The 18,055-nt window shown below is 40.2% G+C and overlaps 1 protein-coding gene across 2 annotated transcripts in view; it reads right to left on the bottom strand.

The window, feature by feature from the left end:
• The window catches only part of EFNA5 (ephrin A5), a 280,808-nt gene that overhangs the window by 5,665 nt on the left and 257,088 nt on the right, over positions 1-18,055 (bottom strand). The window contains exons 3-4 of one of the 2 annotated variants that reach the window (XM_007106881.4): positions 4,409-4,474; positions 3,929-4,009 (exon numbers count right to left, since the gene is read on the bottom strand). In XM_007106881.4, the coding sequence (XP_007106943.1) occupies positions 3,929-4,009; positions 4,409-4,474 (147 nt within the window). The remainder of the gene's footprint in view (positions 1-3,928; positions 4,010-4,408; positions 4,475-18,055) is intronic. The other variant, XM_007106882.4, reaches the window with a different exon arrangement.

Consider the following 18,055-nt stretch of genomic DNA (forward strand, 5'->3'; position numbering starts at 1 on the left):
AAGCGACCACCTTTCAGGCTCAGGCTGGCCTCTACTTCAGGTATGCTCACGTGGGCTGTTTCTGTTCATTACATTCACTCCCTATATGAACTTAGAAATATGTCTTCTCAGCATCGAGGCTTCTGCTCTGGAGTGCTCTTATCATTTTAGCCTGTCCCCACGTGTAGAAGCTGCTGCATCCCTGTGTCAAATTTGCTCTCCTCTCCTGGACCTTAGCAAACCTGCATGGAATACCTATTAGCTTAGGAGACTAGAAAAGGTTAGGGAGCAAGAATGGGAAGTTAAATGGATGCAGGGGAAAATATAAAGCCCCACATGATGCCGTCAAATACTTGTGGATTCTTTTCTCTGCCGTTTCTTAGCCTTGCAAATGTATTAAATCTGTAGTTAGGAGGTAGACATAAATGCCCTTAACAGCCCTGAAAAGAAAATCCAAATCACTGTCTTAAGAGCACCAACCTGTTGTTATTCAGAATAATAGAGTACTTCAGGCTTAATTGTGAAAGAACCATAAACCCAGAGGATTCCAGAGTTCATTTTGAAATACCACTTATATTTATACACCTGAAATTACATCAGCTATTGGGTTCTTCTCAGTCTTATCTTCACCAACATATTACCCAGTCCTCTTCCTTGTAAAGTCTGGAAGTGTACTGATAAAAGAGGTACCCAAGTAACACGTAGATACTCAGTTGTGAGCTTGAAGGGGACTCGCCTTCTCAGTTTGACCAGGGTGCTCAGTGAGGGCTGTCCATGCTCTAGGCCCACACAGCACAAGACGGGGGAATGAACCTTGCACACCTTTGAGACGAAAGCGTTTGTTTATCATATAAGGGAAGCCATGAGGCCAATGTGCCTTTTGATCCTCAAATCATGGCCATCTTTGGAATTAGCCTTTTTCTAAGCAACCAACCAGTAAGTAAGTACCCTCTTGCCCTCAAAGGAGAAAATCAGTCCCCTTAGGGGACCAGGGTTCTTCTCACTGTAACACTGGTCCTGGCTCAGGATTCTACAGAGCATCCGTTGATTAAACAGGGCCTCAGTGTTGGGAGATTCTATGGCCCCCAGGAAGCAAAATGAAAAACAGGCTGTTTGTTATTTAGCTAAGTCTGAGCAATTTCAGAATTCTAAAGAGGAATTCGTAAGCAAAATCTATCCCAATGGAAATTACACCTAAACATGAGAGAATTTCTAAAACTTGTAACAGTGAATGTGGCTTGGAAAAAGAAAATACTTCTCTTTAGAAGCCAAATCAAGTCTTGCCTCCTGGCTACAGGATTCCACAACATGAGGGTTTCAGTGGTTAACTGAGAGAATACTAGCAATATTTTGGAGCATATTATGTGGCATATGTGTGTCCTGAGATCATCCTGTATCCCTGATGATAGGAAACTGGCAGGCAGAGTGTGCAAGCAAACAAAAAAGACAAATACATTCCAAAGACAGGTGAATTAGTATACATTGCTGAGAACATGCAGTGGAATCCTTTCAGCCTTGCTGGCTTCATAAAGTCTGGGTCTGCACTCAACCATCCAGCACAGTGGTGCGGAGCTGCAAGTATGAATTTTCTAAGGAGTACAGGGAAGTAGCAAATCTATTATTGCATTCATGCAGCCAGGGATCGTAGTTCAACCTTGTCTTACTTCTTTCGTGAAGGTGATCACCAGAACGCCCTTAAATATAGTCATGACCGACTCAGGGAGCTTCTTCCTGCAAGCACACCTGTATGCCTCTCCCCAACACACACACACACACACACACACACACACACAGTCTGACCACATTCTGTCAAAGCTTTGCAAACTTCTATCAGTTACAGGTGTATAGATTTGGGGGCCATCATGGACTTAAATGCTCACTGAAAAAGAGTCTGTTTCCCCAAAGACATTGAAATATGTTCACATATGAATGCATGTTAGTTATCTAGCATTTTATCATTAGTTGAATTCAAAGGTAGATTTCCTAATGTCAGAACAGTCCTCAGTGTGCCTCTTCGTTACCAGTGAAAAACATGCAATCTGTTATGTTTCTAAACAGCCTCTTGCTTTCCCGACAGGCAATGGAATTTACCTGGAAAAAAGATTACTGGAAAGCTCTGCCTACATTCTGCAATGGTGTGCATCAATAACTCTTAATTCAGGGTAACTTACCGGCAGGTAACCCTGCAGGTCAGCCTCCACATGACTTATGAACAAAGCCAAGATAGTAAAAGTTCTCTCCATGGACATCTCTATGTCTAGCAATGGTAAGAGAATCCTTTTATACTAATGTAGGAATGGGAGTTGAGAAATATGAATATTACACCTGGATCTGTGTGTAACTAGCTGCATGGCCTGGGCAAGTTACAAAAGGAAGAGTGTAGACTCTGGGGTCCTTAAAAGATCTCATCTCACTCACAGATCCTGTGATGGCCCAAGTCCTCAAGCTTGTGAGGAGTCTGGAACCTTGAAAAGCCACAGTAATGCTTCCAGATTTCCAGAACACAATTAAAATGTCTCCATGTCAGCACTCATTCCTTGCAACTTTCTAAAGCAGCTAACGGATCCCTGGGGAGCCACTAAGGCCTCTGAGAGCTTATTGTACACACCTCTCCTCTGTGCTCTAGATAAAATGCCTGCCTTAGAAAAACAGGAATGCTTGGGGAAAAAGCCTAACTCTTCCTGTCAGTTACAACGCGGAAGCTATTGTATGCCCTGAGGCACCACATTCACTCAAGGTAAGTTTCCCTAAGGTTCATTGACTGTGTGTCCCAGTAACAATACTCAAAGGATAAAGTGGACCTCACAACCTTTTAATTTCCAGGGCCATCAGAAAGGTAAGTCCTACTGCAAATAGGTGAAAAAAAAGTCTCTGTTTACATAAGAGGGGGCTTACAACTTTCTGGGAAGACGAAATAATTCTACTGTCCTTTAAGCTTTGAGATAGTCACAGGAGATAGGTAAGGAAACGAGTGAAGATCTCAAGCAAGTAGGGTGAGGAAAGGAAACCACAGGTAGGTGGGCATCCAGGGGCTTTGAGGCACACTCCTCAGTGAACAGAGGATAGAGGGCTCCCCCCACCTCATACTCAGTCTAGCTGCATTAAAGAGCCAGGCTGAATTTATAACCAAATGGAGAGTTTACATTATCCACAGTATGCTGCAGTACAAAGGCTTCAACGATCCCGTTGGTGGGTTTTATTTTTCTTAATAGCGATGGGAAAGTTTGGGTGTATGGAAGATAGAAGTAGTAGAAAAGATTTACTTATCCTCGATACTTGTTTTGCCTTAGTAATCAAGGATCACATTTGGCTCGACAGACTACTGCAGATACGTTTGTGGGAGCAGGAGGTGCATGAGTTGGTGGTGTTAGGAGGCAACATGATTATGCTTCTCCAGACCTATTTCTATTGACAACAGCACAAATAATATTTGAAGTAAAATGAAGTCCTTTAGATCAGTTCAATGATGCATGTGAATTTCTAGAGAAAACTAAATAGGTTGAATTAGTTGCTATTTTGTGCAATAGTCTTATTACTTTTATCCATAGATTTGGATATAATATAAAAGTAAAGTTTTATAAGCACATACGGTAGAAATTTTTTTCTGTCTTACGTGAAAACAGATCCATTAATAGTCACAGGAATTCACCAGCATGCTCAGAGGATATGGTAAAAAAAAGTAGTGAGACTTTGATGGGGCTTCTATACTAGGATACTGCATTGTATCAAACCCATGTCAAAAAAAAGAAAAGTCGTAATTTATCTAACATGCATTACACAGAGATACTGGAGGAATGAGGTAGAATATAAGTAGTATTAGCATTGCTAGCAATGAGCAAAAGCAGAGCAACTGTAACATGCAAACATGCGGAGAGGAAGAAAGGAAAAAAAGTACTGAAGCACCAGAGAGAGATGCATTTGTTAAGAGAGATTCTCTAAGCATACTAACCTGCTGGTTCTAATGAATTTTCTACTTTGTCGTTAACATCGAAAACACGATCATGAACACCTATAGTTTTCATACAGCTATCTATAACAAAAATAGAGATAACAGCCAAATATGTTAGTGAAGACACCCTTAAACTCCCGTTTCTTTCTTTTTTCTTTCTAATTTTTCCTTTTACTTATGGAGAGACTGTTTTACAATCAGTGGCATGTATCCAAATGCCAATATTGTTCCCATTTGCTGTGCACGTACAACAGTCTGAGAAACAACAAGTTAGCAACTGCTGTGTACTTAAAATAAAGGCATCATGAAAAATAATGAGAAAAAATATGATGAAAACTGAAACATGGATGTTGATAAATACAAAACAGATACCACACAGGATTTACAGTAAAAAAAAAAAGTTTTACCGCTGTGAACCAGACCACACAATAGAGCATGCGCAGTGAAGCCACCCTCGGAAGCTCATTTTAGTGAACTTACTTGTTGGTCGCACAAAGACTTTCAGCTTTAGACAGGACCGTCTTCCATTATCTGGGATTGCAGAGGCTGTGGAAAAGACAAAAAGAGAGAGCAAGAGAGAAAGGAGAGAACACCACCAGATTATTCATTTTCAAATGCAAATGGTCCACAGTAACTTCTTTCATGAACAATGGGCGCTTACTCTAATTCTTCCCAGAAGATGAAACAGAAATACTTTTCAGACTGACACTGACTGACTGCTATCGAAAGGGCTATCTTCCCTTTGCAATACAATAAAGAAAGAATCATGCAAGAACACTGGTAATCTACAGAAGAATACTTTGGATTCTTATTTCAAAGGCTCTTGCATTTAACTTGATCTGTAATCAGTTTTCTCTAAAATAAGAAGATAACGCCTCGAGAGTCCTCCTGCTTTCATAGAGAGCTCCTCCTCTGCTGCAGGAAAGGGGCCCGCAGCTACCAGAGCCCAGGGTGTAAGCGTTGGCAAAATCCAGTTAACAGTTACAAGGCCAACTTAAACATGACCTACCTAGTTCTGCTGGGGAAAGCAAAGCTCTGTCTGTCCTGAAAGCCTGTCAGTGCTTTGCAGGTAATTCAATTAGAGGTTTTACTCAGAACTTGGCTCCACATTCTGTATGACTAAACCGAACCCAGCAACTTCCATCAGGCTATTATAAGTACAATATGCTATTGAGAAAGTACTGGGTTGCAATGGTACGTTTATTTTTAAAAATTTGCCACAGAGAAGGATGGAATTAATAAAGTGGGCTTACCAAAACATGACAACATGTTTCAAGTTATAAATCATTTGAGGAAGAAACTTTCTTCTCCTCTTCAAGATAATAAGACTGTAAACTTCCCCTGCGTTTGAAAGATGATCTCCCCTCAGTATACCCAGCATAACGTCAAAGGGATTTCCAAGGCAGTAAGACCGTTAACAATCACATATGTTTACACATGCATTCTAGAGATGACAAAAATTACAGAAATGAGTGCTGCATACTTTCCTCCCTATGTGTTTGCTTCAAGTGTCTTCTTTGTTCAGAAAGAGCAGATGATATCAGTCAAAATACACATGGCTCACAATTAGTTTGGTAATACCTTCAGTGACAAAGAGAGGACCAGTGTTCAGTGTGCCTTCTCCCTCCTTTTATTCTTACTGTCCCTCATGGTGAGCCCAGAAAACTAAAATGCTGATTTTGCAGGTGAGAGGATTCAAGATGCAAACTCTAGACTAATTTCCCAACAATCTCCTCATGTAACTCCAGGTCCACATCCTGGAGGAGAACTTATAAAGTCACCACCTAAAAGACATCAAGCTGGAAAGGACCCCCGTGTCGCTATTCAACACCTGTTGAAAACTCTCTCAATTCTTAGACCAAAGTAGATACAGAAAAGATGTCTTCAGCCCTCCCCATCTTCGTGTTTGCTCTGACAAGTAGTTGTTAAGAAGTGCTAACAGCTGGCTTTGCTGTAGGCTTTCATTAAATCAAAGTCGGAAAAACTCCCTCTACTGACATTTACAGTAACTAGTGTGTTATTTAGGGCACAATATTTGCACTCTGTGGTTTGATCCAGGAAATGATGTCCTTCCTGTGGACCCCAACTGCAAATGTGCATGTCACAAATATAGTACACATAGGTGACTCCAATTCATTAGAAAAACCATGGGTTCTTGAGATAGTTTATATCTCATTTATGAGAGGTGGTGTGAAAAAGTGACACATGGATATTTACGCTGCTGTGCTATGGATTTCTGAGCTGAGATGAACTTACTGCAAGCCTTGTGAACTTGATTTACCACATGCAATAGCTGATTTTACTGATGATACTGTAAGATATAACAGGCTCAAGGCAAGATCAAATGTTTGTTTTAGTGGGGGAACTTTTTAGAGTTAGCACACATTTTTCAGATTTATATATAGGAGAAATTCTATAAATCCAGGACATAAAAATCATCGTGGGGCACGCTGGAATAACTAAACATCAACAAATAATAAACTGTCCAGGAAAACTTCAAGAGAGTTCTCTCACCAGCTCACTAAGAGGGACAATTAGCCTTAGTTACTGGATGAGCTATATTATTCTGTACACTAAAAATATTAAACGTACTTATATTTATATAAAGACCTCTCTTCCCCATCAAACTTCTCCCTTACTTCCTCATCTCCTCTCTATCACCAGAAAAGCCGTATGACAATGATAATGTGACTGATACCTTATGATGCTGTTTGACTGTTATACTCTAATCCTTAGAAAGACTGATGAACAAAGAATATAAACATATAATGTGAGTACACAGTGCAGATTACATTAAGTCACTTGACTCCACAGCCTCCGACCTGAGCTCATGAAATCTTAACCTAAGTCGGTATAACTTGGGTTCCTTGTCTGCCACGTTGAAAAACAAAAATAATACCAGAAGGCATAAAAACTTTTCCCATATGTCGGCAAAACTCAATTTTTTATGCAAGGTTTAAAAAACTGGGAGTGTGGCTTTATTCCATGTCATGTTCCAGGTTTCTTAACCCCACACCTCTTGCCTGACAAATAGAGGGTGACTTTATACCACTTAGAGAGATTATTAATTATTAGTAATATTTGAATATATAAGGTAATATGAAAGTGCTTTACCAGTCACACCTAAACAACAAAGCAGAGGCTTGAAGCATTAAAAACACAAAACAGAGGAACTGAAAAATGTAATAGTCACACGAGTAAATTTATAAAGAAAATCTTCTTGGGATCAATTATGAGCAAAATTGAAGACGGACATGAGGGAGTAAAAACTTAAAATGTGTCTGGCCTTTGTCAGGAGGTCGGTATTATTGATCTCTATGATTCTAGAGACACACATCACTTTATAATAAGTAACACTATTTTAGTTAAAACAATACGCTGATTTCCTTAGAAAATTAATAGTGAATGTTTGGAAACTGATAGTAAATAATTACTACCATTTGTTATATATTACTGCAGCTTTATCTATCCACTCAAACGCTTTTAAAACTGCTATGTACAGTTGCCCTGTTAGGTGCTATGGACGCAAAGATGTATAAGACAAACTGTTTCTGTCCTTGTGCTGTGCTTATCCCAGCTGGGGACATAGGTAGGAAACACAGTTTAGGGACCAGGAGGCATCCATGTGGTAACTGATGTTTGCATGAGCTTCATCTGGGCATGTGAGGGTGTCCCGGGAGTGTTTATCAGAGGGAATTTTATCCAGGCTTTACAGGTCCTCCAGAAGCCAACCAACAGCAACTGGGACAAAAGAATTACAACATTTCATCCCTAAGCTCCCAAATTGGAGCTTTAGCAACCAAAAAGAGGTCTTCACCTGCAACAGGGGAAGAAAACCTAGACCTGAACTCTTCCTATAACGATATTTGGATTTTCTGTGCTGGAGAGGATGTGGAGAAAAGGGAAGCCTCCTACACTGTTGGTGGGAATGTAAATTGGTACAGCCACTATGGAGAACAGTATGGAGGTTCCTTAAAAAACTTAGAACTACCGTATGACCCAGCAGTCCCACTACTGGGCATATATCTGGAGGAAACTCTAATTCGAAAAGATACATGCACCCCACTGTTCACAGCAGCACTATTTACAATGCCAAGACATGGAAGCAACCTAAACGTCCACGGACAGATGGAGAGATAAAGAAGATGTGTATATATTTATACAATGGAATATTACTCGGCCATAAAGAAGAATGAAATAATGCCATTTGCAGTGACAATGGATGGACCTAGAAATTATCACACTAAGTGAAGGAAGGCAGACAGAGAAAGATAAATACCATATGATATCACTTACGTGTGGAATCTAAAATATACAGATGAACTTATTTACAAAACAGAAACAGACTCACAGACATAGAAAACAAACTTATGGTTACCAGGGAAAAGGGAAGAGGGAGTTTGGGATTACAGTATACAAACTACTGTATATAAAATAGATAAACAACAAGGTCCTACTGTGTAGCACAGGGAACTATACTCCATATCTTGTAATAAACTATAATGGAAAACAATCTGAAATATATATATGGAAAACAATCTGAAATATATATATATATATATAACTGAATCACTTTGCTGTACACCAGAAACTAACACATTTTTTTTTTTTTTTTAATTTGCGGTATGTGGGCCTCTCACCGTTGTGGCCTCTCCCATCACGGAGCACAGGCTCCGGACGCGGGACCGGGGCACGAACCCATGTCCCCTGCCTCGGCAGGCGGACTCTCAACCACTGCGGCACCAGGGAAGCCCTAACACAACATTGTAAATCGACTATACTTCAATAAAAAAAGAAAAGATATATGGATTTAAAAATAGAATTTGTCACATTAAAATGAGAAATTCAATTCATGTCTTAAACATTTGTCACATAATCCAAATTCATATCCCTTTACTCAGCTTACTGCTGAAAATGTACATTTGGAGTCAGGAAGCTGGGAGTAGGGGTGTGGGGACCATTAAAACAAGCACAGCCTCCCATTCCACGATCTTAATAGCAACTTTACAAATCAATCCACAGAGTCCCTTCCCCCTAATGATCTGCAAAGTACCCATCACAAACTTACAACACATAATGAAATACAATCTAGGGGCCCTCTGGTTCTCCGTGATTAGAGGATCCTGCTAAAAAAGGGCTGCTTATCTTCACTCTGTTGCATGACTTCAGACAGGAGCTCTAACCTCAGCCATTCCTGAAAACCTATTTGCTTGCTCTCCTGGGGCTCAGGTGAGCATGGCTCAGCACTTATCAGCCAATTTGATGCATAAAGGGGACCACATTCAATGCCTCCAAATCAGTACTTCCAAAGGCTGTATTTAGCATTGCAAATATTTGTAGCATTCACATCACAATTAACTGTGGGCCCATCGGCTGGATGTGGCATCCTGCTTGTGGCAGGCAACTTCTGACCTAGCTCCAACAATCCGCACCTGGTATGCATGCTCTGTGTCTGCCCCTCCCCTTGAGAGTGGGCTGGCCCTGGTTTCTTGCTTCTGGTGAGTACAATACAGCAAAAGTGATGGGATGTCACTTCTTTGATTGTGTTGTAAAAGACTGTGCCCTCCTTCTCCTTAGCGCTCTTGCTCACCTTCTGAAGCAAGGTGCCATACTGTGAGATTCTCAGTGGAAAGGCCCACATGGCAAGGAACAGAGGGAGACTTCCAGACAAGCGCGTGCAAGGAACTGACACCACAGTGCAACAACCCGCAAGGAACAGAATCCAGCTAACAGTCATGCGAGTGAGCTACAAATTGAATCATTCTCAGCTGAGCCTTCAAATGACTCTCGTTTTGGGAGAGACCCAGACCCAGAGGATGCAGCTAAGCTGCCCCTGGATTCATGACCCACAGAAATTGTGAAATAATAAATGCTGTCTTAGCCACAAATTCGGTGGTGATATGTTACTCAAGAGCTAAATGACATAATGCTGTGCAATCAAGGGTTTCCCATGCCCACTTGAGGCTTTAGGACTAAGGCACCGGAGTGCACTGTGCTGAAGGCTCCCACACAGCAGCTCCTCCCTGATTCTGCTGCCATGTCTAAACAAACGCACCCCTTAGGAGTTTACTTTTCAAGCTACTGGTACAAGTCCACTTAAAACAGGCCTTGAAGAGAGGTAATTATAAACTGCTGTTGAGGAAACACTACAAGACATCTCTATTTGTTTTCACTCCGGCATTTAAAAACTGTTTTTCATTTTCCTCCCCATACCACTTAGCTTTTGCTAATGTAGCCAGCCTGTGCCAGTTTCTCGTAATTAGCATGATGCCTCACATTAACTCCAAATTGCTGGGGGAACCTAAATGAGCTCTGATACAAAACGTAAACTTAAATCATAAGAGAGAAGGCCTTTCCTCAAATGTGAGAAATAGAATATAAAGATGGGCTTGAAAACCCCGGAAATAAAAGGACTTTAAATGATAAGTTAAAATTTTTCTTCGTATCAAAAAATTCCTATTTTTCTTTTACACAGGCTATCAAATTAAACATAAACATCATGAGATTTTAAGCAACTCAAAAGCAATCAAGGAAACAAATGTTCTTCTTCATAAGGAACCGAAAGTTTAGAAGGAGAGGGGTGAGATTCTCATATTTTCTTCACATTTTCAGGCCCAATCCTGTACTCATTAGTTCATTTTATCATCCCCTCTGCCTAACCTTATTCATCCTCAAATCGTAATTCCAAAAGCCAAATCCTTCTCCTTTTCTGTGTCCCTTGTCAACCTGGGTACTTTGGGAAATTTTTTTTTTAATTTTTATTTATTTATCTTTTGTGTGTGCAGTACGCGGGCCTCTCACTGCTGTGGCCTCTCCCGTTGCGGAGCACAGGCTCCGGACGCGCAGACTCAGCGGCCATGGCTCACGGGGGCCCAGCCGCTCCGCGGCATGTGGGATCTTCCCGGACCGGGGCACAAACCCGTGTCCCCTGCACCGGCAGGCGGATTCTCAACCACTGCGGCACCAGGGAAGCCCGGGAAATTTTATTTTTAAAAAATAATCAGCTGCTGCTTTTCCAGAGAAACGAGTGTGTGGGGGGGGTATTAAAAACACAGTTTCCCATTGTGTTTGCCACAGACAATATTTCTTAATTTGTGCAAATCAAAAGAAAAAATGGGCTATTAGCTGTTAGCACAGCCCAGTTTTTCGTCTGTAGGTTTTCATGTGGTCTCACATAAAACATGGATATATGTAAATTAGACAGGTGATGGCAGAATTAAGCATTAATATTCTTTTCACAATAAACGCTGAAGAAGTAAAGCCCGTTTAAACAAATGGTACTACGGAAAATGTCTTGTAGAATTTAATGAGTCAATAAAATCCATTTTGTGTATGTGGGTGGGGGGGGTGGGGAACAGAAGAAGTGGTGGGAATAGGATAGTGATTAACCAAAGCCATATGGACTTCTTGGAAAATGGTTACCAGATCCTCAGGAAAAGTCTTAAAACAAAAGTTAGGCCTCTTGAAAGAAGACCCCAGCAACAACTTGCAGCTGGCTATCTGCCCTTCTTAAAAGCAACACAATACCTAATTTTCATATTAAAAACAAAATCACCAGTTATGATGCAATACATCTCACCAGTCTACCTTTTGAGATTTAAAAGTCACGTTTTAATAACCTGCTTTTGGCCCCATGTTTATCAAGCTTGCACCCCAACAGCAACCTCAGCCACCGACTACTCTGCCCACACAATTCATCTCCCACAGCCTGCTGTGTCTCAAGACTTGAATCACTGGCAGGTTAAGGTCAAAGCCCCAGAGGTAAAACTTGGAAACGAGGTTACTAAGTAAAGGTGGAAGCCTTGGAGAAATTTAAAATATCATGTAAACAATAGATACTCTGATATGCCTCTGGGGATGTTTCTTTTTAAAAAACTAGAAAAGGAGGAGGGGTATTTCCAACAATAAAATAAGGGTAGAGTGTACTCTGCAAGCTAAATCTTGGTTTCAACACCAGGGAACTGTAACAGGGACAAAAAATTAGAGCAGAGTTCAGGGTGAGAGAAGTAAAATAAGTTCCAGCTGTGCAGCCTCAGACAAAAGAAAAAATAGGAGGTACCCACCCACCACACCCATGCCTCCCCCTTTTCTCTCTACCCCCTTAGGCAAAGGTTCCCTGCAAAGGCTAACCTAAGTGTTATTTAAGTTCCAGCAGCTAAGCCTCAGTAGATCAATTACTTTTTCTTAGCAACCTCAAATAAATGGCTGAGGACAAATTCTTTCCACGATTTCTAGGAATAAACAAATAAGACATTATCATGTTTTTGTACACATTTGTTTGAAGTGTGGGCAAACTTTTACTTGCTTTTTAAAGCACAGGGACAACAAACTTGTTTCTACTGCTTATTGAGGAAGGCTAGTCCCATGTATTTTGATATCTATTAAGCCATGACCAAAAAATAACCTGGATTTCAGAGAATGCTTTTAAAATATCCTCTATGAGAAGCATTTCTAATTCTTTTTAAGAAAAATTTAAGTCAGCTTAAACCTCAGATTCTGAACCTAGACTTGATCTTCTTCCATGATATGACTGGCAAATTCCAGCCCACATAGGCACAGAATGCAACATAACACTTAGATATCATTTGAATTGTTAACAAAACCTTAAACACGAGGAAATATATAGTTCAGTTCCTGATTGGATATTTTACTATTTTTCAAAAATTCACTGAACATCTTTGAACAGTTAGGGAAGAAAAAAGTTTCCGATTATACACTAGTGTTGTAACTATTTTCTGAGACCTGGGCTTGCCTGAGGCAGTACTACTGAAATGACTGTACCAGGCCTTTAAGGTCAGGTAGTTCTGTGTCTCTCTTGTTTGTGGTGATTTTGGTGAATTTCACGTGCTCTACCAAAAAGGTATAATCTGGCAAAAGATGACAGGAAAAATGATTCACTTATAAAAACTCTTCTTCAGCTAGAAGCCACATAATAAAGGTAATAACAACAAAAACAAAAACTCAGACAAATGCATAATTCCTAGAATCCCAAGGAGGAACTATTTATATTACTTTGACACAGGGTCCTTGGGTCATCTCTGTGATGTGCTATTGGGGTGACAGTTAACTGATAAGCAATGAAAGACAGAAATCCCATTACTCATTTGTACGGTATTAACAGAAACAATGTCATTATCATACAGCACTAACGTAGCAAGACAGCAAATTACGAATAAACATCAAGTTAATACCATCCAAAGAAACTCCTAGAAAAAAGTTAATAATATTTCTTTGAACCTTTCATAACCCCTTTCATCCTTATCTTCCTTGGTAAAGGGCCTTGGAAAGGACATGGGTTAGTGGTTTGAGTGCATGTATAATGATGATCTGAACTTTCTCCCTGGTTCACCCATGCTGACTTGTTTTGTGCCTTTTAGTCTGCTGGTTAACCCGCATAGGCTTTGGTTTCCCTGTGAGATTATCCCTCTAGAAAAGGAGTTGAAGTATGACCAACTTTAGAGGGCCTGTGAACTTCTATATTGCACTTGGAAACTCAGGTGACAGGTCCCTTTAGGTCTAGAATATCATTTCACTACTCCGCAGACTGATACCATCAGCTCTGCCCGTATTGCTCCCTCAGCACGGTGATTCCCCGAAAGCAAGCAGCCTCTGGTTCCAAGTGCAAATTTAGGGGGAGGGGGAGGAAGGGATCAGCTCTGGATAGCTGTGACAAAAAGTTATTTATGAGGCATAAGGGAAACCAGGGGGACAAGTGTGACCCTTTATTTCTAGCCTAAATTAGACAAAGTGGATTCTCCCATAGTTTTGTGTGTATGGAGGTTGGGGGTGGAGGACAAAGGGGTTTATGTGAGGATGTGCACTGAAGCTGGGGTGAGAGTTTAGAGAAATCGGAAAGGGCAGTGAAAGACCCTGTTCCTTTTGGGAAAATCATGCTTAGGTTCTGTGAGTTCTTTTTTTCAACCCGTTTTAAGAGTGTGAGCATGCGATCATATTAGAGGGACACTGCCAAAGATGAGGACATAAATCCTGTAGAGAAGCAACCGGGCTGCGCACTGAGACGGCCTCTGCAGCTGCACAGACTAACTGTGCTACAGCGATGGCCCTAACTAAAACCAGTCCAGAGGCGGTGCAAACACTGCACCCATGCCCACACCCATCTCTGGATATTGTGCTGCTGTAAATGGTTCCTACTCCTGTCTTTAATATTCTTTTGCATCACATTTGGGTACATATCTCTCTACACAAATCAGTCGTTTCTTTGGTTGTTCTTAGGCAGCAGGTCACGGTCCCCCCACTGTCTGCCATCTCTGGTGGTATGATTCGTACCTAGGCAGGAGTAGCATTTGTTTGGGCAGCAGGCCCCTAAAGGAACCCTAGAGGCCTGAACAAATTCATGTTCTCTCTTTGGAAAGTTGAGTTCTACCAAGGATGGAGTTTTTTAGGCACCAGGACTGTATGTCTTGTTTCACACCAAAAATGCTTTCCCTGATGAAGAATTTATGTTGACGGAGTGAATAAAATCAAAGCTAACGGGCTTCCCTGGTGGCGCAGTGGTTGAGGGCCCGCCTGCCGATGCAGGGGACGCGGGTTCGTGCCCCGGTCCGGGATCAAAGCTAACGATAGGGACTATTCTTGTTTGCTCTGGTTGTCTCTAGGTAGGACCATTTCCAGTCAAGTTAATGGCTGTGCATTGCAGGGCATCACGCCACAGATAGCAGCCAGGGTCTTTCATAATCTGCCCGACCCTGATCTCCTTCTTTCTCTCTCCTATTCTTTTCCCTCCTTTAATCCACATTAACAGCTAGTCCCAACAATCTTTCCTCTCAGAACCTCCCTGGCTCCCTTTTCTCATGTGACCTTCCCTTTGCCTCTTAAAAATCCCAGCTTGCTCTGGCCACGTGAGATATTTCTCCACTGTTTCCAACACACAACCCTTCTGGGTTCTTACACTGGTCTGTTTCTGTCCCCTTGGTAGCACACAACCCATATTCCGTTTTGTCTCAGAGCTGGCTGCTACACTGCATCTCTGCTACTAGAGTTATGAGTTTCCAGCGGGCAGGAGCTGTGCTGGGTTCTCAGTTCTGGGGAGTCCACTGCTTTGTTCATAACGTGTTCGATAAAGATGTGATTAGTCTACAGGTAACAAAAATCTGTATAGCTGCAAAGTGATTTGTTGACCAAATATAAACAAACTCAGGATTAGAATAAAAAAGAAAAATGAGAATGGTTAAGGAAGTTTTTTTTTTTTTTTTTTTTTTTTAATCCCCTTTCCTGGAAGGTTCCTCAGCCCTCTCTACTGACTCCTTCTTATGGAAAGATGTTGGAAATTATGACTTGATAGCCAAAACCCAAAGAGACATACAAAATTCAAGCAGGTATTACTTTCATGTTTTTCCATATGTGGTCTAAGAGATAAGAAGTAAATGAAGGGAATGTGGGCATCATTAAAGCCAAAGACATGCAGAATCTCATCAAATACCCAGTCTCAATAGGGGTTGCAGGCCTCTCCAGTAAACAGGAGAATAAAGGCAAGTGGTGCTAGAATCCAGGTGACCACAGGCTGCTTTCAGTAAGGACAGGAAAGTGATGTTTGTGGTGATTATGATCAAAGGTGAGGGTGAAGCCATCTGCCTGAAACCCTCTAGTCATTAAGAAGCCTTGGCAAGTTAAGGTACCTCAAATGTTAAATGAGAATGTAATCCCAAAACTGTGTTGAGGGGATACAACCATACTTTAGTCACAGTTGAGTTTAAAAACAAAGTAGAGGCATTTTTAAAAGAATCAGCACCACAGAGCTAGTAATTTTTGTGTTAAAAAAGCATCTGAGAATGTGGAACTTTAATAAGCTGTAAGGTGTAGGAATACTTTGGCCATTTAGAGTAACATGTCAGACATGTAACTCCAATTTAAAATATGTAATGGAACAACTATTTAGACTTGTGACTAAGTGAAATTTTAGGTTGATATGCAGTTTTTAAACCATTTAAGAGAACTAAAACCTCATCATATTTTTAAGTTTAAATTTTGATGAATGATAAGAATTACTTAAGTACTTGGGAAGTTTTATAGTCAACTTAAGTACTTAAAAAGGAAAGAAAATATATTAAACCTTTAATGGTTAGAGGAGTTTAATTAACCAAATTTGTAAATAGGGCCAAATACTTAAATTTACTCATCTTATAAATAGAATAGTGAGATGTATAATCTAATCTGAATAGGCAAAATTTGATGTTTTACAGAATTATTTTTAAAAATTTGTTACTTTAATAAATCAAATATCAAAATTTAAATCCAAACTAACTCTTTAAATAATCTTTCTTAAGACAAAGTACTATCCTGAATATTTCTGGCTTATTCAGTTTTTACTTCATTTATTTATTCCTTCAAAAAATTTTTTTTGTATGCCTGCTTTGTACCAAGCACTGTGTCAAGTTTTGGAAACACTGTGGTGTATTACAAAATGGTTCCTTTTTCTGGAGCTTACAGTTTAATTGGGATAGAGACAATAAACCAGGAAACAAACAAATCCCTAACTGCCAGTTATACTAGGACCTATAAAAGGAGCATCTAGCTCCTGAATAAGCCAGAAATATTCAGGTCCATATATTACAAAAAATAACCAAAGGGACCAAGGTGTCGAAACTTGAAATCTTCACTGACTGATGGGCTATGTTTTTCACTCTCTGAATATTACTTTTATATTTCCTCTTGCTAAAATGCAGAGAAATCTCATAGCTAGATGAAAACTTGGTCCACTTTATTGCTGCAGCAAACTTTTTGAGATATTTGTTTACTATCTGATTTGCCAGAAAGCCTTGTTTACCAAGCAGATAATGCACAGATGATACCAAGATGAGATAATAAAAGGTTGATACATTACAATTATGACTCTAATATGAAGTGTAGTAAATAAATCAATGATGTATTTTTAAAAGCTCCTAGTATTTGAGAAGTCCACAGAATGGAGAAAAGGATAACCATACTTCAAAATATGTTCCTATTTCTTAAGAAATCTGTGAAGCTAGCATATAAACACAAGCATTCTATCCACGAGCTATGATATTAATACTAGGAATCACATTTTGATACTGATTCTATATGTCATATTAACAGGAATTTTTTTTTTTTTTTTTTTTTATCGGCAGGCGGACGCGCAACCACTGCGCCACCAGGGAAGCCCCCAGGAATTTTTTTATATATATATAGCATGGCATCTTGGGCAAAAAATTCATTTTATTTTTCTTCTGCTTAGAAGAAAAAGTATGTACTCTTGGGTCAACTTATCTTTTTAATCTAAGAGGTCTCAGTTGAAATTGGCTTTGAAGTTTTGCTAATTACAAAACTCAATAGGGGTTTTTCCTTATTTGGTATAACTCATATTTCTATTCATTAACCCCAGTTTTAAAAAGATTAAAAAGTCTGAAGAGAAACAACTTAAAAGTTTGAAGAACAGCCTCTCCCCTGTGATACCTTTAGATGCTTCAAGTGCAAACTTCCCCCCATACTATCTAATTATAAATCTTTTCTGGTTACGGGAAGGGGAGGTAAAACTTACACATTCTGAACTTCGTAACTGCACAGTGCTGCAGGGAGATGAGAAATCATCAATTTTTTGTACATTCTATATATTGGGAAAATTAATGTCAGCCTGAGTCACAAGGAAATCAGGGTTCTGAAGGGCCATCCTGCTAGCTGCTTTTCTCAGGGCCAAGCCACTGGGTTCAGATGCTTTCTTTCTGGTGAAAAGATCATTACCAGGCGGCTCTGGGGAAGTTGGCCCTCCTGTAAGTGTACTCCTTTGTTATGAATATGGAACAGATGGAGCCAAATCTATCTGCTCCGTATGAACAAAAACACTTACAACCCAGCTCTCTCTATTAAAGACTCTACTTAGCTCCTTTATACCATCGGCTTTCTGTGCACTGCTGTGAGGTTTTGACTTTATAGAAAAAGGCACTTCATAAAAGCAACAGTTCTTACTCTTAAACCAAAGTGGCCTAAGAACTAAAAAAGATGAATACATGGTTTCACCCACAGGACTCCTTGGAGATATGCAGATAGTCAGTTAGGGGCGTGTGTGTGTGCGCGTGCATGCGTCTGTGTGTGTGTGTGTGTGTGTGTGTGTGTGTGTGTGTGTGTGTGTACTTGGAAGACAGTATTCAATTC

Source organism: Physeter macrocephalus, chromosome 8 (genome assembly GCF_002837175.3).
Source record: "Physeter macrocephalus isolate SW-GA chromosome 8, ASM283717v5, whole genome shotgun sequence".
Lineage (NCBI taxonomy): Eukaryota > Metazoa > Chordata > Mammalia > Artiodactyla > Physeteridae > Physeter > Physeter macrocephalus.